Below are 25,732 nucleotides of genomic sequence, written 5' to 3'. Positions count from 1 at the left end.
CTGCCATGCTGCCACGGTCAGTGATCATCATTTTCACTGCACCTTGACAGCTTTTCCCCAGGAAAGTCAATGAGGAAGCCAGAAGTCACACCTGCTCTCATGGCATTTTTGCCCATCCTTTGCTCATTCTACTTCTCAGTTTAGGTAAAGAAATAGGTCTGAAAAGATGACCCAACAGGTTGTGGGTTGTCTAATTGTTATTACTATTAAAAACAGTATATGTATATTTAAGGAAACTTAAGTCACAAATTAACCAGAAAGTCGCCACACTGCTGAGAAGTAACACAATTTAATAAAGTGCAGAAAAAGTCACAATAATGGAGGCCTTTGTGAGGAGGAGTTTGAATCACTGGGACAGTCTCAAATTTTGTGATACCGCAACTGCATACATGAATTTTTGTGGGGCTTTGTGAATAAAGCTAATGAATTCACTGAAGATAGGGGTGGGCAAGAAATAAATATGATGCCTGTCAAAAGATATGTAGCTTTCGTCATAATTGCCTTAGGGTTATTTTTTTATCAGGACCATCCTTAAATTAAGTGTCTTTAGTTCAGTGGTTCTCAACCTGTGGGTCGGGACCCCATTTGGGGTCGAACAACCATTTCACGGGGGTCACCAAACAACGCAGTCCGCCATTTCCCCCCCTTTTCCTTAGCAGTGCTACTCCCTTTTATTCTATTGGCTTTTGAAAGCCAATAGAATAGACTCTCTTGGGGGTCGCGGCATTAAAAAGGTTGAGAACCACTGCTTTAGTTATTCTCTTACTACCCAATAAAGCCATCCTCAATTTGAAAGCCTATACATTTAAAATAATGGATAAAAATACTGAACTTTTTTAATTAACACGTACACCTCTTCAAACACTCTTAAGATCATAGATATACTTGCTGGAAGTCACTAACCAAAAAGAAACTATCTGCCACCCAAAGTATCACAAGTTTACTTATTTCTCAAAACTCATCCTAGCCTTTGTTCCCTTTTTTCTATAGCCTACCTCAAAATGCAATGTGTTTTGACAGTACTATGACTTAAGAGCTGATTGAATAAAAACAAACAAAACAAAAAATCACTGCCCCCAGAGTTCCTGGTATGACCTTAGTTTAAAAAAACAATAATTTTGCTGTTCAAATACAAATTAATACCTGTTTACTTTTCTTAATAATGTTTAAAAAAAATTTGTCACATCAGAAATGTTACAGCACTTTACAAGTTGCAACAGTTATTACAACCACTTCTTGAGCATTAGAGAGTTGCTTTATTGCTGAGATGGGCAGCATCACTGATAAATGAATAATTAAATTATATAATATATAATAATACACGTTTTACAAGACTAATAATCTACTTTATATCTTTACATGCATCATCTACCTTTGTATCTATTCAAGAAACACAGCATTTTTACAGAAATCTGATCTAAATCCAATATTTTTCATTCCTGACATTTTGACATAACAAGATGGCACAATACATGTTTCTCTATCAAGAAATTGGAAACTGGGAACCATCATATTTAGTTTTAATAAAGTATCATGACACAAGCAATTGTTATTTTCAAATACGAATTTTGGAAACAAAATTTGCTAATTGTCTACAAATATATACAAAGTAAAAGGGAAAAGGAATAAAAATTCACCTTTTAAAATGCAGTAATGAAAAAAGATCAAATATGAAACATGGAAAATATGATAAAATACTGTATGATAGAAACACACAAACCACTGAATCAAGACCCAATTTACATTTAAAATTTTCCTGGTTTTATGAACAAATAATAATAATAAGCATAATAAGTATAAGCATAATAAGCATAATATAGCCCTGATCAGAATATAGTAAAAGAAGATGGTTGATAAAAGTTATTCATAGTGATTTCACTGTAATTTTTACATCTCATTTTCCAGAATTGGGGTTGGACTAGATGACCTACAAGGTCCTTCCAACTCTGTTATTCTGTTCTGTTCTTATTAAGGCAACAAAAAAGAATTTTTTCATCTTTTGCTTCTCTTGTGACTCTCAGACCTCTACTTTTGTTTCATTACATATTAAATTAGGTGCAATTTACTTGCCACCCTTTTCTACCATATAAAGAAATCAAAAGATGATAAAAAATGAATGACACACTTTCATAAAAAAAATGGGATGAGACAGGCTTGTCTTCCAATGCCATAAACTTTCAATCTGTGTAATATGCACTGTACACCTTAATCTTTGATAAGCTTACACTGCAGACCAACTACAGACTAGATGCTCTGACATCCATAGTTATGAAAACCTTTGAAAGCTTAGTGCTGGCCCATCTGAAAATCATCACAGACCCGCTGCTAGATTCATTGCAGTTTTCCTATCATGCAAATAGATTGCACTGTTGCATGACATTGCACTATATCTTACAACATCTTGAATCCCCAAAGATCTATGCAAAGATCCTATTTGTAGACTTTAGCTTGGCATTCAATACCATCATTCCAGAAATTCATCACTCTAAACTGGCTTAGCTAGCAGTGCCTGTCCTCATTTGTAGGTGGATTATAAGCTTTCTGACAGATAAAAAGCAAGTGAAGCTAGGTAAAATCAGATTGAATACCTATTCAATTAGCACAGATGTCCCCCAGGGCTGAATCCTAATAATAATAAAGTTGAAGGGACCTTGGAGGGCATCTAGTCCAACCCCCTGCTCAGGCAAGAAATCCTATACCATTTCAGACAAATGGCTGTCCAGTCTCTTCTTGAAAACCTCTAGTGTTGGGGCACTCACAACTTCTGGTGGCAAGCTGTTCCACTGGTTAATTGTCCTCATTGTCAGAAAGTTTCTCCTTAGTTTTAGATTGCTTCTCTGCTTGATTAGTTTCCATCCATTGAATTTCATTTTGTTAGATAGCGCCCAGTGTTCAAGATCCTCCTGTATCTTAAGCCTATTGCTCTCTCCAATACTCTTTTCTCTCTATACCAATGACTGCATCTCTAAGGACCCCTCTGTTAAAGTACTGAAGTTTGCCTTATTTAAGACAGTGATGAGTTTGCATCATTCAAGATGCAGTTGGAACAGCCTGGAGCTGAACACACTTAAAACTGTAGAGATGAAAGTGGATTTTAGGAGGAGCCCTCCTATTCTACCATTTTTTAACTATATTAGGCAACACAGTATCAGTAGTAGAGACTTTTAAGTTTCTAGGTTCTGTAATCATCCAGGATTTGAAATGGACACCTAACATTAGAACCATCATTAAAAAGGCACAACAAAATATGTTCTTCCTGTGTCGATTCAGAAAGTTCAAACTGCCCAAGGAGCTGATACAGTTGTACAGAGGAATTATTGAGTCTGTCATTTGTACTTCTATAACTGACTGGTTTGGTACAGCAAACAGGACACGTACAGACTTCAACGGATAGTTGGGCCTGCAGAAAAAGCAATTGCAACCAGTCTGCTTTCTATTGAGGACCTGTATACTACATGAGCCAGAAAGAGGGCTGAGAAAACACCTATAGGTCCCTCACATCCTGGACATAAACTGTTTCCACTCCTCCCCTCAGATTGCCACTCTAGGGCATTGCGTGCCAAAACAACTAGACATAGAGAGGCTTAACTTCTTGAACTGAAAGGAGAGAGTGTATATAGGTCAAATCATTAAGGAACAACAACAAATTTACCACACCCTCAATAAGCAACAATCTATATTAAAGTTACCCTTGCGCTATACAAACAAGCTGTAAGATCTATCCAAAACCAAAGTACTATTTTGCCTTCCTCCAAGTGATAAACAAGTGAATGGTGATATTGTTATGTGTTATAACAATAGAATGTGTGTGTGTGGTATTATTATATGATTGTTGTTATATGATGAACAATATAATATATTGTTATATTATAAAATATATGATAAATATTTTGTATCTTCCAAAGCTAAGACTGAAATATTCTAAATTCAAGAGGACAAACCTGCCTACTCATTATTACAATTACAATTAATCACCAAGTTCTCCTATTCTGATATTCTGCTATTCCACCTCTTCTATTTGAAGAAAATATTGAAATATTAAATTAAAACTAAGATTCTCAAGGTCCTCCCAAGTCCCTCAAAAATCTCCCTTTTTAAATGCAAAATAATATAACTGCTTTTTTGAAACATTAACTTGTTAATTAGTAGCAGTTCTCCAGTTCTCCAGGCATAAAATGCATCCTTTTGTGACTGTAATTGCTACATAAAACATTGCCAAACTAATGCAGACTACTACCATTGGACTACTTATTTACATGCTAATTTTGTACAATATTATATTCATAGTTTGTGATTTTATATTAGAGAGAAATTCATAACCTTTTTTGTTCTGCTACAATAGCAACAGCACTTAGACTTATATACCGCTTCATAGTCCTTTACAGTTCTTTCTAAGCGGTTTACAGAGTAAGCATGTTTCCCCCTCCCCAAACAATCTGGGTCTTCAGTTTACTGACCTCGGAAGGATGGAAGGCTAAGTCAACCTTGAGCAGTTCAGAATCGAACTTCTGAAGTGAGCAGTGAGTTAGCCTGCAGTACTGCATTTTCACCACTGTGCCACTCATGGCTCTTCTGCTTCTGCAGCAGCAGAATACCAATCTAGCCCCTCATGCATTAACTTTCAAGTATGATATTATTATATTTTTTGTTGTTGTTACCTTGGGAAAATAATGGTCTGGAAAGGCTGATAAGAGAAGAATATCTCAAAGTTTTTTTTCTTTTATTAGCACTATCATTAGTGCAATAAAAGTTACTGAAAGCAAAGCAGACATGAAAAACCAACCAATCCAGAAACTAAACTTTTAGAGAAATCGTTAACAGTCCTGAATAGGTGAGTTTTGCACATCCCTATAAATCTATTATACTAAGACAAAACTGAAACAGGATATTAAATTTGAAGAGTATTTGTTTCTCCATACATTGTGATGAAAAATACTTTGGCATTTTTCATGATTTCTCTTTTCTAAAGGCTTGATTTAAAAAAAAAGATTTTAGACTATTATAACTTACTAACCATTGTATTAGTAGATATGAAGTACATAATCTGTATAATTTATTGAGTTCTATTATAGTTTAGCTACTAATGATTGGAGACAGCAAAGAAATAAAGGGTGGCAATGAATATCCTATACCATGTTGCACCTACCAGGGATTCTGGCTTCTCCTCACAATAAGCCAGACAAGGACATCTAAAATAAACAGTATATTAACATGGTTTTATTAACATTCTTCCTAAATGACTATTAATTTCCATTAGAATATCATCTAATTTTAAAAAATGGCATGTGACTTCTAAGGGTTTTAAAATTATATTATTCTTACAATTCAAACTAAGAGACACTAGTTGAGAGATTAAATAACTCATTCTTATTTGGTTTTGATCAAATTTCAACCCCACTGCATGTACCTGACCTCAGCATCTTCAAAAAATAAAGAGTACCCCAAATTAATTAAAGTGACTAGGAAAAAAATAATTTTACCTGTAAATTGTTTTCTGTGACTCTGTTCCACCAAACCATATTGACGGGTACTCCAGTTTTACACCTGTCAGCCAAGCAGCCAATAGTGTTCTTTGATTTCCGTGCCTTTGATCCCACCGGAACTATCCTCTCTTCCAGCATCCCCAGTCGATACTTTCTTGGCTATGGAAAAGAAGGAAAAAAAACCAGGGCACTCCCAGTATCCCTTAGATATATATCTTTGGTTTGATTGGTGGAATAGGAAACAATTTGCAAGTAAAATTTCTAAGACGATTTGCTTCCACATTAACTGCTATGTCTTATAAAGTTCACAGGGCAAGTATTGGCAAAAACTGAACAACCAATATATATCTACTCAAAATAAGACTTATTGAATTCCAAGTAAATATATTCAGTATGGCAACAATATTTTCATTCCACATGTATCATCTGCAAGGCCTAATTCAAAGAAATGGAGGTTCCTTTTCATAATATTCTTACAAAATAAAATATGAACCCTACATGCTTTACTTTTCATATTCTTTTAGACAGAATAATGGGTTAAAAAAAATTATGAAATCCTGACAACCAAAAAAAAAGTGTACAAAAAAGGAGGAAAAAGTGGTCAATTAAATTTAACATTTAACATTGAATATATGTTTTTGTTTTGTTTCATTTTGTTTGTTTTACTGTTTTGTATTTTATTTTCTATGATGAAACAATAAATTTAAATTTTAAAAAAATGAAATCATGAACCTTTCCAGAATTGAAAACAGGCATTCAAATAAAAAATCTTTACATTCTATAATGATTTAAAAACATTTGAAATTTGAAAGCCCATGGATAAACTTTTTTAAAAAAATACAAAATTGTCCATTTTGCAAACCTGCTTTAGCAACAACGTAGCTTTCAATCAATTCTAAAAATTCACATGATATCTTATTACATTGATTTCTGCTAGCAGATAACATTCTGGTAAGCAAACATTTGTAAATTTGGAATCATACTTTTAAATATGCCTATGTAATATCAAATAATGCTTTGGTTTTAAATTATAATTTGCTGGACAAAAATAATAAAATATAAAAACTAATCTAAAAGTATAGTGTCAGATTATAAAATTATCATACTTTTAAAAAAAATTAGCCAGGATTAATAAAGCTTGAAGTTTCAATGTGTGGCATTCAGTCATCCAATTATGATCCTAAGCCATATAAACATTCTTTTACAAAAATAGGAAAAATCCAACAAAAAGAATAAAGAGTAAAGAAATATATATATTATATATATAGCATACCTTTCTTTAGAACCAAATCTAGATGTTTGTGAAATCTAATGCAGGTCTTCTGTCGAGTAATGCTAAGGCTTAAACAGCATATCATAACATAAAAGTAACTGAAGAGAGCCTATTTTAAATGAAAAGAAATTGCAAAATTGCCTAATACAAAAAGCTAGATGTAATGTCATGGTACCTCCTTAATCTTAATTCTGCCTCTCTTTAATGTAATAGCATAAATTGCTAGAATGTATTGCTAGAAGAAATCATAAAACTAAAATCAATCATATGTAAAAATGTTAGAGAGAGAAGGACAAATTCCACTGTTACTAACATAATAAAAAAGTAATGGTTTATTAGTTTATTGTATTAGTTTGAGAACAGATTCGGGTGCACTCCCCTCTTAACAGACAAGCGTGAATTCTCCAACAATTCTATTTCAGAAGTAGACTCGACTAATGATGAAGTTACCCAGAAGCTAGATCTTTGGTACCAGGAAAGATAAACCTGAGTTTTAAAAATATCAAATTGTGAACCTCAAATTGTCTATAATACCCATCCATATATACCCATAAACATTTATGACACCAGAGAAATTCTGTACTCATCTAAACAAGGACCCAGATGCTTTTTGACCATTCCGCCCTTATTGATGTAACTTCAGAGTAACTATTCATATTCGAAATAGAGACAAGCCCTAAATAAATGATGCTTCTTTGTCTTTAAGATTTGTCTTCTGGATAACAAAAAGACTGGGAGCAATTTCAGTTCATCCACTTCTTTGTTGGCTTTATTCAGTAAAGATTCATACATACAACCTATGGTTATTTAGAAAAAATAAATATTTTGGTGTTCAAATTTATTCACACACAGAGCAAAGGGGATTAAAGCCCAAAGTTTTTCCTCTAAAAAACCTTTCCCCATTATTATGTATATGTCCATGTATATGCACATAGACTCACATACACAATAGGCCTCTAAACATATTCTGTATATAAAATCCTGTATTTATTGAATTTTTCTCTGCTATAACTTTGCAGCCAGTACTGTACTCTGATTATAACAAGAGGGATATTCATGGCTTTCATGAATCCAAATATACAATTTTTACCGGCTAATAATTTGAAAATAGGCCAGGAATGCATGAATAATTTATTATAAAGAATAAAAGTGGAAAATTCCCACTTCTTATCTTTCTATTTTGCACCCCATAACAGTGCAGGTTCTGTGATTTAAGTAATGATAATTATTTACTTACATCACCTCCATACATTATATATGGCAAAATTTAATCTTATATTAAAAACTAGAAATATATTAAAGAGTATTTAACAATACCATACTAACCTTATTACAGAAATTAAGCATGTAAGTGTCATTCTAGGCACACAGGTTAGTATAATTCTTAAATCACAGACCTCATTTTAGAGTATTAGGAAGAATTTCAGAAATTATATTACCATATTATTTATTGATATTGACTTCTACTCAATATATGACACTGGGCAGCGAGCAGCAAGTTTTTTTAAAAAAGTCCAACAAAAATTAAAATATGTTAGAGCAGCACTCATATTCATATTATCATTAGCTTATATTTAAGACCTGTCAAGTAAATATATAATAACTTCAACTGAAAGAAAATCATTTAAATCTGGCTGCTCATTAAAATGATATAAGTTGCTCCTAACTTAAATAAAGTTAAATAAAAAATTACCATATTATATGATATAAATTTCATTTTATTTTAATAATTTGTGAGCATGTGAATAAGGTTCAAGTATATATACTGTATTCAAGTATATATACTGTATTAAGTGTAAAATTCAATTTAACTGCAACAATTTACATCACAATGCATTAAAGCATATCAACGAGAGCATCTGATTTAAAGGATATGCATTTTAAGTTAAGTAGCATATTTGCTTTCCTATATGTAGAAGTTGAAAACTGTATTCATATTAAATTTATAGATTCAATCTTACTTGTGGAAGTATCTGCCTATGCTAAAGCAAACAAAAAAATCTTCAAGATTAGTTTTACTTAAAATATATTTTGAATCAGGCAATCCTTAATGAAATTTCATTTTATATCACAAAGACAAGGATAGACTATCCTGTACTGTGTTTTTTCTAAAGCTACAGATGGAAGGAAGGGGGTATGAAAATATAGTCTTGCCATCTATTTCTCCTTTCAAAATTTCATTTTCAGCCAGTCATATTCATCAACTTAAAAAGCAAGGTGTACCTTGAACAAGCAATTCCGTATAGGAAAAAGAACACAATTGAATGACATTAATAGCTGTTCTTCACTTTTTGAAATCTGCAGTGTTTTTATTAAAAAAGAATACAATCCATCAGAGCAAGTTAACATGAAAGCATAATTGTCTAGGCTGCTTATTATTAAGGTTTGAAAAAATTCTATTAGTAACTGTTGAATTATGTTTGTCTCTTCACAGCATAATCATTTGCCTAAATTATAACTGAAGATTCAAACTGAACTAGAAATTCAATTTCTGTTTGAATTCAGTAACTCAACTGATGTCCAGACTTACCCATATTTTAATCATTTGCCAAACAGATTACAGATATGTTAAACTTGCAAATGGACAACATACACTGGTATTATATTTAAATATAATAAACACTGGACAATTTTACAGTACAATTTTCAAAACAGACTTTGTAGAATAGCAGAATGCTTATTGTTAACCATGCTTTTTTGAGAGATCATCTGAAAATTCATATATATGGATTCTATGCTAGTGAAGACATTGTATATATTACAATTAACTTTTATAATAGGAGCATTTCCTTCCCTTATAATATATGTGCTAAAAGGTAAGAGCTTATTTTTGCTAGATCTAAAAAAAAGATACCAAAATTTGGACGGAGAGTAATAAAACAGAGATAGGGGGAAAAGCCATGGCAACACTCTATCAAATAATAAATGAAACTTTGGATGATCTGAATACGAAATCCTCATTTTGCTGAGTTTTGGGGTTTGTGACTGGATAAGAAGATGAACTATGATTAGCCATGTCAGCAAAATGTTAGGAAGATGCAATAGCACTGTTCTGGTTTTGGCCATTATTGTGTTAATGAAACTGGAAAAATGCACAGTGTGGATCCTGTCCAAAGAAACCCACATTCTGAAATCAGGATATAGACAAGATTTGTTTGGTCTATGGGTAGAAAAGACTAATACTGAGGATTTGAACCTTGTCTAGAATATCATTGTGAAGAAGTGGAAATACTCTTAAAAAGTCCCTTAATATAGCATCCTAACACTGAAGATCATTTATAATCATGCACTGCCCTGAAGGTGTAAAACTGCTGTCATGACCTTTGGAAAGTTGATTATTTTTTTGTTTAGCCACTCATTATTTTCATCTGCTGTAAACAAGATAGAAGTACTGTTCACTCTCCTGAATCTTCAATTCTCAACTTATTACAAGGTTTGAGGACTGTTTGTTCCAAGAGGCATAAATATTCTTTAGAACGGTCAAAAGCAGGACCAATTGTAAGTGTTAAAACAGAAGATCCTACATCTGTTGACCTGATTACTTGACTTCCAAACCTAACAATACATCTGCTCTAGATAAAAACATTATTCCCTGATGTCTAGCCCCATCTCTCTTAAATGTTTATAAGGTGCTAAAATCTATTTTATTTTAGTAGGCATTTAACCCATAGCAAGGATATGAAAGTAGCTATTTAATTTGTGACTATGTAAACATTTTAATGGTACATTATGTTCTTGTATACTAAGAAGAGTTTTTATAGATTGGAATAGTACATAAATGCTTGTTTAAAAATATAGTTGAAAATGCAAAGAATCTGCAAGCTAAAAGTCAAAGAACCCAAAAATGGGTCTAAAATTAAACACAAATTAATGATAGCAAAGTATACAACCAACCTTAGAATTGACAATCAAGAAACTGAAGCAATGGATAGCTTCAGCCTTTTAGGATAAACTATCAACAGCAAAATAACAAGACAAGAAATATGACACAGACTAGCACTTGGCAGAGCAACCATAAAAACCTTAGAAAAAATATTCAAGTGCCATTATTATGTTTATATCTACAAAGATCAGAGTCGTACAAGCCATGCTATTCCCGGTGACACTCTATGGAAGCAAAAAACTGGGTTTTAAAGAAGTAAGATAGGAAGAGTATTGATGCCTTTGAACTTTGGTATTGAAGAAAAGAAGTATTAGGGATTACATGATAGCAGTCTTCCAATATTTAAGGGGCTGCCACAAAGAAGAGGGGGGTCAACCTATTTTCCAAAGTACGTGAAGGCAGGATAAGAGGCAACAGATGGAAATTTATCAAGGAGATATCCAATCTAGAACTAAGGAGAGATTTCCTGACAGTGAGAATAATTAATCAGCGGAATGCTTGCCTCCAGAGGTCATGGGTGCTCCAACACTGGAGGTTTTTAAAAAGAGATTAGACAGGCATTTGTCTGGAATGGCTTGAGCAGGTAGTTGGACTAGAAAACCTCCAAGGTCCCTTCCAACTCGGTTATTCTGAACATCATGGACAATGAAGAAAACAAAACGATGGAAATAAATCAATCCAGAATTCTCATTTGAAGCACAAATAACCAGGCTCAAATTATTCTATTTTGACACATTTTGCTAAGACCCAGCTCTCTGGAAAAAAAAACATAATACTGGGAAAGGTAGAAGGATAGAGAAGAGGAGGATGACCAGCAGTAAGGTGGATAAACTCAGTTCAATGAATGCACTGTTGGGATACCTGAAAGAACAGGTTAGGAATAGACTGTCATGTTGAGCCAGTTAAGGTACCCAAGCTAGAAACCAGAAGAGAGTGAGTTCTAGTCTCACCTTACGCATGAAAAAACAATTGGGTGATTTTGGGCCAGTTATTCTCTCTCAGCACAACTTACTTCCCAAAATTGTTCTGGGGAAAACAGGAGATAAGTATTAGGTATATTTGTCGCCTTGAGTTATTTATAAAAATAATAAAGGCAGGATAAAAAAAATCAATGGAATCTCTGGGAGTTGAAAACTATTTGATGGCACATAATTTATTTTTTTCAAAAAAAGTAAATAATGATAGTAAGAGAGATTTTGTCCCAAGTAATGTTCCAAAATTCAATAATGCTTAGGTAGCTGGAAGAACATTCAGGGATATTTATATTCCTAATAGTTGTGATAAAAATAATGAAAGAGATAACTTAGCGGGGTGCCAAACCAAGGGTCCTTAAGAGAACAGCTCTAGCTCTTTGCTACTCAGCAGGCAAATACGCTTGCCTAATCTGATATAAATCAGCACACAGTAGGAAAGTAGATGTTGTTCTGAATGAAAGTAGAAGAATTATTACTGGATGCTTTAAACCTATGCCTCTAGATAAGATCTACCATCTAGTCGGCATTGCCCTGCCTGCTGTTTGCAGAGAAGAAGCAGCATGCTGAGAGAGGCTTAAATCATCTATATCTAGACAACGCGCTCTATGACCTACAAGCACCCCATCAGAGATTAAAATCTAGGAAAAGCTTCCTTAGGTCAACAGAAGACTTTGAACAATTTGAAAGCAGAGTGGATCTATGCAAAGTTACAAAGAACCAACACTGGGTGGAACCAACAGAGCAGTGGCACCTGGTCTGGTGAAAGCTGGGTAGTATAGAAATTGCTGACTAGACTGTGCATGGCTACAAGATACAGAGAAACTCTGAATAAATGTGGCTATCTGGCAGCTTCTGCCCTTTGCAGTTATGGTGACATGCTGACAACACCGCATATGTATACCTGCCCTTTGTATATTTGAGGACCTCACGGCAGCACAACAGAACGTAATTAATGTTGCTAGTTTCTGGGCAAGATTTGTTTAACATGTACATTTTTTAATCTTGTACTTTACATTTTGAATATTATGTCATATAGTATGATAGTAATACTTCTGACACAAATAAACAAAACCTAGTGGTGTCGTGCCAGTAGCTCCAATATTAGTAAAGGACTTAGTTTCCCAAATAGCATGATGCAGGAGAAACAACCAGAAATCATGGGTAGATGCCAATCATGGACTGTATATTCAAGAGGCCTGTGTGAAGGAGATTTTGTCCTTAATCTCTCCCTTTTATACCTAAATCCAAATTTAGGAAGGTTATTTTTTAATTGTTTGCTAAAAATTCTTAAGCCATAATCGATCGTAACATTCAAACTTAATTTGCATAAAAATCTTATTTAGCATAAGATTTGCAAATGTATGATTGCGTATGCTTATATTTTTACTGCACTAGCTGAATTTGTGCCACTTTTCATTTGTATATAATGTTTAGCACACAGTTTCTGAAAGTATTATAGAAAAGTCATTTCTCTATATACTGAGACACAAGTGCAAGTAATTAAGTAAATTAAAACTCTTGGCTTTTTATTATATATGTGTTATTTAAGTGTGTACTGAATTTTATTCCAAGAATGTATTTCATATTTTTCAATTAAAATTCAAGGTATAACTGGTACTAGACAAAACAATAGAAGAAACAGTTTCTTTAAGGAAAGTTTATCATCTTTGGTCAAATGCAGCACGGGGATTCTTTTCCTTTGCATCTAATGGGAATTACGTTAAGATTTCTGTGATTATGCAAGATTGTTAGTGGGTTTACAATCTTGTCAGAACCAGCATCTCAACCTGTGAGACATTTCTAGAACTATTTGATCACTAGTGTATTTTCAGAACTGTTGCAATGACACATGAAAATATTTTTCTTTGGAAAGTAATGATTACATGTCTCAGCACATTCCTGGATAGAACAAAATGCAGACAAGGATCCTGAATGCAACTAAAAGTTTTCAGACTTCAAACTACAATAAAGTATCATTGTCTGAAAGCATGTATTAGCATTTTTACCAACCCCAGGTTTGCAAATTCAAATTCAAATTAATAAGGCAATAGAGCTGGGCAATAAAAGTGCATTCATTCATGGGCAAATGCAAATGTAAAGTCTTCACTGTCTTATATTTGTAAAACTTGTGTTATATGTCCTTCCATATCAGACCAACAATTTCTGTATTAAAGGATTGCTTCTTTTGAACGTGATAAAAACACCAATCAATAAATTAAATTACAGCTCTTGGTGTATATTTTGCCAAGGTTTGCTTTAGATAAAAAGTAACAATTTCTTAACTGAATGTTTACGAGAGATGGAGCATAAAGTTAAGGAAACATGTTTGGGTCATTATTAAATAATTGCATACTTTCAATACAATATAAAGTTCACAAATTTGCTTAATATGATGTTATTAATATTAATATTTTAATATTTAATTATTAAAATACTAATAATCAAAAATTATTCATATACATAATTGTTATTATTTTGATACAGAAATTATAATGCTTGGCGATACTTACTTTTCTCCTTTGAGATAAGCTGAGGGCAGCAAAATCATTAAACAAGGATGAACTAGGTGAACTAAGAGGATCTGCAAAACAGATTTTATAAAAAAAAAGAGAGAGATTTTATTTATTTATATTCTACCTTTATTTTACAAATAAATCAAGGCAACAAACATATCCAACACATCTTTTTCCTCCTATTTACCCCACAACAATCACCCTGTGAGGTGAGCTGAGTTGAGAGAGAGTGTCTACCCTATAGTCACCCAGCTTGCTTTCCTGACTGAGGGGGAACCTGAATTCAGAGTCTTCTGCATTCTAGCCCGGTACCTTAACCACTAGACCAAACCGGCTCTTATCTTTCATGAGATATACAAAATGAATTTATTTCAATATTAAAATTTTGCAAAAGGAACCAAATAAACTTCAAGAAGCAAGTTTATTCATACTTTCCTCTTTAATGTTTAGCCCTATGCAATATTTTTATGTCTTCACACTCTTTTTATGACCCCGTAATCCCATAATTCACAATACCTTCTGATAAACATTTTAGAATCATTATCGTGTGTTGGGTGTATATGAAACACTAAAATGGATGCTTTATTGAATAAGTTAGATTTGGCTATAGTCACCACAGCTGTCTAATTCATAAATCAAGAACAGACAACTGGAAATTAGGACTACATGTATTGTATACAAGCGGAGGGGGATTGTTTCATCTCTGAAACTCCTTCTCGCAATTGTGAATATGAATAGAATAATTTCTTTATATTTTGAGCTCAAAAAAGAAGTTTTATATTTAAAAAAATCCTAACTTCTCTTTCTCAAAATCCATAAATCATATCAGGTGACCCCATCCATTCTGAATTATTATCTCACTGTGGTTCTTGCTATTCCAAATAATGAATACTTCACAATATAATCACAGTAATATGGCACTCTCTTGCCATGTATTATGGTGATTACCGAGTTATAGAATTTAACTTCTTGACACAACAAACTATGTAAGCTCAAACAAACTACATGTTACTATTTTCTGAAGTATTTTAAGAACTAGGAAATTGGCTACTATTGAGAAATTGTTTTTTAATACCTTCCTTCCTTCTTTCTCACTGTATCACTCAGAGACTTTTTGAAATTAAGCAGTGTGTATATTGCAGAAAGAAATAAAGGCTTAGTGTTTTTTTGTTTATTTTTAAGTACAGCAGAACTAAATGATAATAAAAACAAACCTAGAAATAAAATAAGATTTTGATTCCAGAAAAATTAGGCAGGCTTCTAATTAAATATGTGACAATTGATAGAAAAATCAATTATTGCTAAACTAAAGGTATATGTTTCAACTCTCCCAAATAGGACTAGTTCACTAATTCCTTCTTAATTTACCTGAACCTTTTGATACAATAAAATCAGTTATTTTACAAAAGAGATGATTTTTATATTATGTAACCTCCCATCAAGCACAATAGGATCAAAAGCTTCTGGGTGATGATTTGATGAGTCCACATGGATTTTTTTAAAATTGTGTGTAAAATATGTAACACCTTCTTAGATTATAGCCAAGGAAATATAAATAAAACAGTAAATTGGTGGAAATGTTCAATTATTCTTCTAAAAATTTGTTTTACAAAGATCAGAAATATTGCTCATTTTGGTAGTATATTTGGCTGATAGCTTTCAGAATTTCTGAAGAATTAGTGCAGCTTTAGAACTTAATCCAACTCCTGTTATTAGCTATATTTATCATAGATGAATTCTTTGATGGATTTTAGAGACATTAATTATGCCCACAATATATTTCTTTGAAGAGGAATATTCATGACATTAAGCTTCCCTTCTAAAATATTTAAACCACCAAAATACAAGGGAGGGTTGGTGGTAATAAAAAACATTAAAGAAAGATGCTAGAAAATACATTTAATTATATATCCCTTTAATATAGTATACATTACTGTCTGTTTTAGCATCACTTTAAGAATGTAGATATAGCAATTTCCCTAACCAAACCCATAGTCTCAGGTGCAATAAAAATGACAATGAATCCCAGATCAGGTTTTCATTCTAAAACATTTCATTTTTCATCCCAAAATCTTAAAATGCTTAATTTGCTGATTTAAAATGCAGAGCAACAAGGTAAAAAAAAAAAAAACCAGTTCAAATTAATCCCAAAACCATTTGTAATAAAGTAATATGAAATGTATGTATTATTTAAATAATGAGGTTCTAAACCAGCGGTTCTCAACCTATGGGTCGCGACCCCATTTGGGGTCAATCAACCATTTCACGGGGGTCGCCAAGTAAGGCTGTCCGCCATTTTTTCCCCTTTTCCGGCGGGTGCCTTACCTCCCTTGGGCTGGGCCAGTTGGTGGCCCAGCCAGTGGTCAGCCTGCTCCGTCTCTGCCGCTTGCCAGCTACGCCTCAGCCGGCGCAGCGGGCGGCACCACGCATGTGCGGTGCTCCCGGGAAGGGAAAGTCCTCGACTTACGACTGGTTGGGTAGTCCTCGACTTACGACCGGTTTAGTCCTCCACTTACGACCAGTTGGGGGTCGCAGCATTAAAAAGGTTGAGAACCACTGTTCTAAACCATATGTATTTTTCTATAAAACAGCTTTAATATAATTTTAAAACTTTCTTACCATGGCCTGCATATGGCTTGGCACTGTCATTAAGAAGGCTAGGTGAACTGCTGCTATTTGTCATCCTCTGCAGAAAATGAAAAATAGAATTGTATAGTGAATTAAGCTATTAATACCATTTGCCTCCAGATGTCTATAACTCAAAATGGATTAACGCTCATAGAATCACAGAGTCAGAAGGGATCTTAGAAGTCATCTAGTCCAAAGCCTGCTCAATGCAGGATTCTTTGCAGTATTTCTGACAGTTAATCACCCAGCCTCTGATTGAAAACCTCTTGTGAAGAACTATTTCATGCAGTAGCTCTTCTATTTTCTGACAGCTCATACAGTCAGAAAGTATCTCCTGTCTAACTTAAATCTACTTTGTTGTGGTTTAATCCCAGAACAAGCATCATTCATTCACTTTACATCTTCAGAGTTTAACATCCTTCCTGAACATCATCTGGGAAAAAGTTCTTGCAGACAAACTATTCCAAACAGGAAAGCCATAACAGAGCCCTTGTCTGGCTGATCATCCACCTTTTCTACTATAATCTCTGCTGGGCAGATTTTATCTAGAGTATATGATCTTGAAGATATACAAGCCCTAAGCATTCAAATGTATCCAGGAGCAAACTGACAATCAATGTAGCTCCCACAACAGAAGTCTTGATCTGTCTTACCCCTGATCATTTTGCATCAACTGAACTTTTGAATCATGTTCAGGAGCTCCGCAAGAGAAAATGAATTAAACTACTTGAACTGTGAAGTCAAAAAGACATGAGTGATTTCTGCTGGTGCCTCCCATTACCAAAGAGTTCTTTAACAATACATCAAATAAGTGATTACATTATTTAAAAAAAAAAAAAGTTCAACATAGCTTCTTAAACTGTGGACCACAAACTTTGGGGGTGTGGGGGGGAGAACTGTAAATTTCTGGATGGATTGAAAGCCAGGAGCATAAAGAATAGTTATCTGCACAGCTCTAAGGAGAAGCTTGCTGCTTGCATGAAGCAGTGTGAAAAGGAAGGAGAGGGGTGCATCCAGGTGGGATAACTTCACAGAGCTGGAAAGAACATCTAGTACCAAGCTGGCCACTTTGGGGAGCTGTTAGAGAAAAAAAAACATCTTCCCTCAGCCACTTTCACTGTCATTACTATTGCTATTCATGAGGAATCCACACAAATTAGTTATATCAGGGAATCATTGAATCCCAAAGATTGAAGCCCCTAGAACTGAAGAATTTAGTAGCTAATTAAAATTTCTAACATTCAAACTAATTTCTAACATTCAAATTCAGAGACTTTAGTCAGCTAAAAAGATTATATTATGTTACCTGAATTTCAGTAACATTATTATAAAAAACTACAGGTTCTTCACTGGAAAAAAATATGGTAATTATACATATTGGAACATATTCACTTTTAGGACAGTATTACAAACATAATTTAGATGTAAAGCTTCTTTCAAATCAAGTTTCACTTAATGATGACTCCACAGACATGACCACATTTACATGGAAGTAGAACAGAAATACTTTGCCATCAACCTCTTTCAGAATTTGTTTGTTTGTTTTTACTTCTCAATCTAGCCAATAGTCACGATACTTCCTGGAAGTTTCCCACTCAGGTAGTAACAATGTCCCAAGCCCTCAGAGCATTTGACTATATCAGGAGGTAGCTTTGTGTCATCTAATTTTTTAATGCAGTCCAAATTGCTAGTCAACACTTTGTTAGCAAATTCTGTACTTTAAATCATCTATAATTCTACTTTTTTAAGTAGAATCTATGAATAGTGGGGATCCATGTCCACTTTCTTTATACTGAGCACAGGTATATGAAACTATGTCATAGTTCCCTAATTTAACTTCTTCTCCCAATTAAAGGTTCCAAATATTATGATTTCTTATCACAAGTTCAGCTCATGGATTTAAGTGATAAGAATTAAATGATAATGTGGATATTCTTTCATAGTGCCTGGAGTCTGGACGGGAATAACTTGGTTCCCATTTTACTGAACTTGGTATCCATTGTGTTTTTATATATTTTTTCTTTTTATCTGCAAACCACCCAGAATCACTCTGAGAGTGAGGTAAGCAGTATCTAAATTTAATGAATAAATAAAAATATTATTTATTCATTAAGAGAAAGAGAAATCCACACATCAGAAACAATATGAATAATAAATATATGTGTTCAATAAATATACGAGCAATACAATTTGGCTATGGCTTCTTACAGGGCATAATGGAATATTTCAATTTCCCACATACTCACACCCTTTTTTCTGAGCATCCCTCAATCACACATACCCCTGCAAGCTCTTTTCCATGGTCTTCCTGTATACGCCCTGTGCCCTCTTTTTTTGGTGTCCAAGTAAAACCAAGAGAATGCCCTAGAAAATATTCTCTTATTGAATCTACAAAAAGGGTTTTGATAAAGCCTTGAAGAAATCTGTGCAAATGGATAAAGAAGAATTTAAGAGAAATCAAATTCTGCATCAATATTTGAGTGAATTAAAGATTAAGACTGGTAAAAGTAAGAGGAAGGAACACAAAGTTGGTTTATTTGATCAAGGTTAAAATACTTTTTTTTTCAATATTCTGGCAACCATTTATGGACTTTTGCTGATACCAGGATTGAAAAGTTGAGATTTTGTGGATTTGCTCAGATATAAGGAATGGGTTATCTGTTTAATCTCATAGGAGGTAAAGAGTTATAAAAATTTGTTTATACTTGTTCTAATGAAGGTTGGAAGTAAATATATATATATTATTACATTCTTTTTTCTTCTTCTTTTTCCCTTGCCCTTTTTATTCTTTCTTTTTAATTTCTTCCTTTTCTTTAATTTTAGTTTTCACCACTGTAATTAAAATTCTTGATAAAAAGTCTATTTTTAAAAAACCCATCAGTCTGGATGAATTATTACTTGTCTTCCTATGGGGGTATCCAGCACATAATAGAATATGACCAAATGGGTAATAAAAACAAAGAAGGGTTTCCTGCCTGAGTAGGGGGTTGGACTAGAAGACCTCCAAAGTCCTGTCATTCTGTTCTGTTCTGTTCTGTTCAGAACCAGCAATAGAAAATGCTAAAATTAGAAGCAATGCAAATATTTTACACGTTGCAGGCTCAGTTTATCACTACAGGAATATTTTTCTTGGCAAGTGCATACAATTTACTATAATTACTTTGTTCTTCTAGTCTGTTATACCTTTTAAGCTTTTTGTATATTTTAGTTCCTAGTGGTGACTGCCTAGACTAAGTTATGTGGGAGTGAGAAATTCTACTGAATAAGTAACTTTTACATAATAGTATTCAGAAAAGGATATTTCCAAAAATGTCAATGGACATCTTAATAGACAGGCAGGTTGCTAAACAAAACGATTTTCTTCCAAGAGTATCACCAACTTACGCTAATGAAAATTCTTACAACCAAATTTTATGCCAAAAAAGCACACTGCCAAGAGAATTACAATACTTATAGTATTCTTATGATCATTACAGATATACCAACTAAATTCAAACAAGTATCATCTTTCCCACATTATCCTAAAAGTGGTAGTAAAATATATTTTTTCTTCCGACAAGTTCTATTTGTATCACTGAAGTGGGGTTTTCCATCTATGTTAAAATTCATTTACTGCTTCCATAGAAAAAAACCTTGCGAAAATAATTTCAATCAGCAATAGACCACAGTAGACACTCTTATCAAATGATTCATTACCTGCATCATAGGATATTTTGATTCTGCAGGACTTCCAAACCCATTGACTCCAACAAAACTGGTGCTGAAATAGGAGTCTGTAAGACTAGCTTCAGCCAGGGCACTCCCATCTATACCCGGAACTAGAGGTAAAAGGAGAAAAAAGTATTTTAAAGGCAGATCTTTTCCTTCAACAGCATACAAATTTACATTTCAATATCTATCTAAGTATAGAACTCTGCCACCAAGTGAGATTTTAAAAAGACCATATATCAGCAAATTATGTTTTCTCATCACAGTAACAGGGCTCTGATTTATAGATAGTGGAGAGAACCAGAAAATGGAAATGAAATATAACTGGTAATATCAGTAAACAAACAACAAAGTTTAAACAGAAATGTAGTTAGCTGAACATTAGCATCTCTCTAACACTTCCTCTCCAATATTAAAAAATCAGTAGTTCTTTAACAAGCAAAAGCAATTTGGTCCAACATCCAAATTACAAGTCTTTGTTTAATTATCAGTTGAGTTTAAGTAGATGAGGTTTACTTAATTTAAGAGGGAGCACAAAGAACAGTATAAAATTAGCAGTCAAAAGAAGTGAAAAGAAGCTGCTCAATGTTATATCAGATTAAACAGACTCTTAAATGCTTTCAAGATTGCCAATTGAAATGCACATTTCCTAATCTATTGAAAACAAGTATTTCTTCCTATTACAAGTATTCCTTAATTCACAACCACAATTGAGCTCAAAATTTCTGTTGTTAAGCGAGACAGTTGTTAACTGAGTTTTGCTCTATTTTATGCCACAGTTGCTAAGTGAGTAACTTGCAATTTTCAAGTTAGTAACACAGTTAAGTGAATCTGGCCTCTCCACTGATTTTGCTTGTCAGGAGGTCACAACCCTCATAAATATGAATCAGATGTCAAGCATCTGAATTTTGATCATGTAACCAGTGAGGATGCTGCAATGGTCATAAGTGTGAAAAATGGTCATATGCCAATTTTTTCAGTATTGTAACTTTGAACAGTCACTAAACAAACTATTGTAAGTCAAGAATTACCTTATTATCATTACTAAGAGATAGTAAGTAAAAGGCAGGAAGTATTCCTTGAAAACTCATGCTTTCAAAACCCTGGCTGGTTAAAAAAGGCACTGTAGTGCTTCTCTGAAGAATGGAGAGTAATAAAAGAAATAAAACCTACTGCATATTGTAGTGGATGCAGTAACCTGCAGAGCCCACCTCTATGTCCACAGATGAACTGCACACAGCATATCTTGTTCAAACTTTAAGAACTATTATATTGTAGCCTGTGGATTAGATGTTGACTCAATTATGTACAGGTCTGAAGGCTACTACTGTCTACTAATGACAGCAAGAGAATAGGATTCAGACTAGGAGGCACAGATAGACATTTCTTTTTCACAACTCTGTTATTAGATGTGTGTCCCAGCAATAATGAGAATTTTAAGAGTAGACTTCCTGATCAGATCTCTGATTCAAACCTTCTGATTAAAAACAAAGCTGAAAATAGAGTAAAATTGGCATTGGAAGTATAGGCAGAAGAGTCAGTGCTACTTTGCTCAGTTGGATTTGCTTAAAATAAAGGGGGGGAAAACAATAAAATATCCTTGAAATCAAACTCAACTCCTGTTAACTACATAGAAATAACTTCTTGGCAACAATTCCAATTAGATTAGGTTAGGTAACTGTTTCTTCTAGGATTTCTTTTTTAACTTTGCAGCCCTGTGATTTCTTACTGGTTTCTCATTCGAGTTTTAAGCAGTTCTGACCCTATAAAGCTGTTTCAAGACCAGACACGATTAACTAGATGCTGCCATCTACGCTGATTATATTCAAGGAGACATGGAAACTTCAAATCCAGATGATAATGGTAAAGGTTCCCCTGTCCAGTCATATCCGACAATGAAATGATAACATAAACCTTAAATCTAGTTTCACTTTCATATGTAGAGTGAAGAATAATTATCACCAACTAGAGGAAAATATTGCAGGCAATAAAGAAGGCCCATTAATGGTATATTTTCCGAACTATATAGATTTCATTAACAGTTTTGAATGTTTAGGTAATTGTACATATTTTTCATACTTGTTTCAATTAAAGGGCAAAATTATTCTATTTGATGAAAGTATACTGGATTTTTAGCATTTTAGAGGCTCAAGTTACATTGATTCAAAGCCATTTCTCCTTTCAAGCAGGATTTTTTTTTAAAAAAAGGAAAATACATATTTTAAGTTTTAAAAGCAAAATTATACAACGTAGATACACCTGTTATCCCGAAAGTAAGACCTACCCTGAAAATAAGCCCTAGCTTAATTTTTGGGGGTGGGCCTAATATAAGCCCTACCCCAAAAATAAGCCCTAGTTTTAGGGCGAGCGCATGCCTAAAAATTGATCTAGGGCGGGGGGGGTGGAACTACTCTACGTGCCCCGTACCCGATTACTATTGCAGCCAGGCCTCCCATGAATCAACAGCTGCCTTGTCTCATGGGCCCACTTCTTCTGCGGCTGAAGGAAATGCCTCTGCAGTAGAGAACTGAGCTACGGATTCGATCCCTAGCTCGGTTCTCAGCTGCAGAGGCCTGAAATGCAGACCGGAGCTCCATTCTCAGCTGCAGAGGCATTTCCTTTGGCTGCAGAAGAAGTGGGCCAGCTGGGCGGGGCTGACGTAGAGCAATGACATGGTGGAAAAAACACTCCCCGAAAAATAAGACCTGGTGCCTCTTTGGAGGCAAAAAAAAAAAAAAAAGACCTGGCTTTATTTTCGGGGAAACACGGTATCTATATAAATTATGATTACACCTTAGATTACAATCTCTGGCACCCTTGGCAGAAAAGTCCCAGAAACTGAGATTGCAGATTGCTGGATGGGGATTAGTATAAAAACTAATTCTGGTTTAATCTGCCTCTAACAGAACTAAATTTAGCTAATATGAGTTCTTCGCAGTTATACTTTCAATACTCTCCCTGCTTGAAAATCTCAATTCAGCAGAAACCCTTATTACAACGTATGCTCTTAAATATAACAAGGCTTCTGAAAGAATATTGAATAATTAAGTAGCAGAGTATCCAATGTGGGACAAAAAAAGGAAATATTCATAGTTTGAGTATGAGCTCAGCCCAGGTATCAAAAAATGCAGAAGACATTCATTGTATTTCAATAAAAATAGATTTATATGCTTCACTTCTGTTTAAACTACTGTACATCTTGAAGAAAGAAGCAGCAGAGAGGGACAGACTGGGAACTTCTTTTGTCTTTTAAACACAGATTGTTTTAATTAACAGACCAGCTGAGAGATAGTATGTGCAATTCAAAGTACTGGTTATCATCTTTAAAACCTTGCCTGGCACAGTGCCAAGTGTCTTATAGGACTGCCTATCTCTGAGGGTATCTGTTGTTTCACCAGATGCAACAGGGCGGATGTACTCTAGTCCCCTGTATTGAACAATCTCGTATTACAGAATCAAGGAGGGATCCTTCTTCTGTTAGCACATCTGCCATAAGGAATGCTGCCATCCTCCCCAAGACTGAGACTGCCCTGACCTTCCTGTCCTTTCAGAAGGCTGTGGAGACCTGGCTTTTCTTCCAGCTGCTGTGTTGGGATTTTATATAAGGCCAATATAGGTGTGGTTTGGGTGGTTAGGTCTGTTGCACAGTGTCCTGACCGTAGCATTATGATCACTTTAATTCTGGTTTCTGCTTGATTTATAGAGGTTTTATTACATTGATTTTGCTGTTCCCCACCCAGAATTCATATGCAAGATGAACAGCCATATTAATTTTCTAAAATAAATAAGACCATAAATCATCCACAGACATAGAGCATTGGATAGCAATGTCATTTATTGCTGAATTAATCTGCCTTTCCTGTGATAACTGAATTCCATACAATTTTTGCTATGTTCAGTCATTATTGTGGAGTCAATAAATTCCAAAGTTATTTAGAAATTTGTAAATCCACATGGCTTTGCAACTAGCTTCACTACCTGAAATTTGCATGGCCCTGGTGGAAGATAGCACTGCAGCAGCTTGTCTTCTGTCAATGCAACTGATTTTTTTTTTCACCACCCCAGAGGATCAGGAACTATTTACAGACTTGCTATCAGCTCTAACTTCAGCCCAATCTGCACCCATATTTCCAGTTAATTCAGGGCTACTGCTTGGTGTCAATTTTATCTTAAGTCAGTGGGGTCCTTGAGGCATTTGCCCAGCCTCTTGACTACAGTCCAGTCACTTTATGTTGGCGTAGTGAATTTTCTGCAAAGAATTCATACTGCAAAAGTTTCTGGTCTAGTTATTGACATATGCTAACCACTTTGTCAAGTTGTTCACTGTTCTATCTTTCCTTTAGAAAATTAGCTTCTATAAGTAAGTAAATTTACCTCAGTCAATCTTAGGCATTCTAAAATGCCCTATAATCATGTTTCTGGTTTAAGCAGATTACATCTTTCTTCATCTTTTTCAATTTATGCTTCAAGATAATAAGAGATGTTGCCAATATCCTTCACTTCAATTCCCTTTTTAGGTGCTTCACAGTCCCCTTACAATGTTGTCAGTCTGCACAACAAATTATTAAATCATTCAACATATGGCAAGATAAAGTCCATTTATTTTTAAATCTTGAGGGTCAGCTTTGCACTACTTAATTTCCTTTTAAGCAACATTTGATTTGATTTCTCTTTGAAAGTCTTTGCAACCAGTTTTAATCCATAAAGATTTTTTTGTAATTTGTACACAAGCTTCTACTTGCAAGCTTGAATGAACCCTAAGGCCTATTCTATGTAAATTTCTTCTATTTCTACAAATACAAAAAACAGTCTTTACATCCAGATGGTCAATTTATATGCCTCCGGCACTATGCCTAAGAAAGTCCTAATTAAAGTATTTTCATAATCTCACGGTAGTCCTCTCCATATTTCTGAGACTATCCCTTGACTACTATTCTAAAGAACAGAACTTACCCATCTGCACTGCATTTGGTCTTAAAGCAGTGGTTCTCAACCCTTCTAATGCCGTGACCCCATAATACAGTTCCCCATGTTGTGGTGACCCCCAACCACTTATACATCACTGGGTGCCAGGGGCGTGGCCAAAGAAAAGGGGGGAAAATGGCGGACAGCCTTGTTTGGCGACCCCCGTGAAATGGTCGTTCGACCCCAAATGGGGTCCCGACCCACAGGTTGAGAACCACTGTCTTAAAGATACATCTGCACTCAGTTAACTTTCTTATGGTAGATAGTTCCACAAACTTAAGTGTTAGTGTCAAATTCCTTAACTG

The 25,732-nt window shown here is 34.3% G+C and overlaps 1 protein-coding gene across 5 annotated transcripts in view; it reads right to left on the bottom strand.

The window, feature by feature from the left end:
• The window catches only part of PAN3 (poly(A) specific ribonuclease subunit PAN3), a 69,082-nt gene that overhangs the window by 32,942 nt on the left and 10,408 nt on the right, over window positions 1-25,732 (bottom strand). For 4 of the 5 annotated variants that reach the window (XR_005558348.1, XM_039356899.1, XM_039356893.1 and 1 more), the window contains exons 2-5: window positions 20,451-20,572; window positions 16,746-16,812; window positions 14,124-14,194; window positions 5,481-5,642 (exon numbers count right to left, since the gene is read on the bottom strand). Coding sequence is in view for 4 of the 5 variants with exons in the window: in XM_039356899.1 (XP_039212833.1) it covers window positions 5,481-5,642; window positions 14,124-14,194; window positions 16,746-16,812; window positions 20,451-20,572 (422 nt within the window). In the remaining variant the exon portion in view is untranslated. The remainder of the gene's footprint in view (window positions 1-5,480; window positions 5,643-14,123; window positions 14,195-16,745; window positions 16,813-20,450; window positions 20,573-25,732) is intronic. The other variant, XM_039356882.1, reaches the window with a different exon arrangement.

Source organism: Crotalus tigris, unplaced genomic scaffold (assembly GCF_016545835.1).
Source record: "Crotalus tigris isolate CLP2741 ecotype Arizona unplaced genomic scaffold, ASM1654583v1 scf7180000017573.2180621, whole genome shotgun sequence".
NCBI lineage: Eukaryota > Metazoa > Chordata > Lepidosauria > Squamata > Viperidae > Crotalus > Crotalus tigris.
This window is presented reverse-complemented; position numbering and strand designations above follow the sequence as displayed.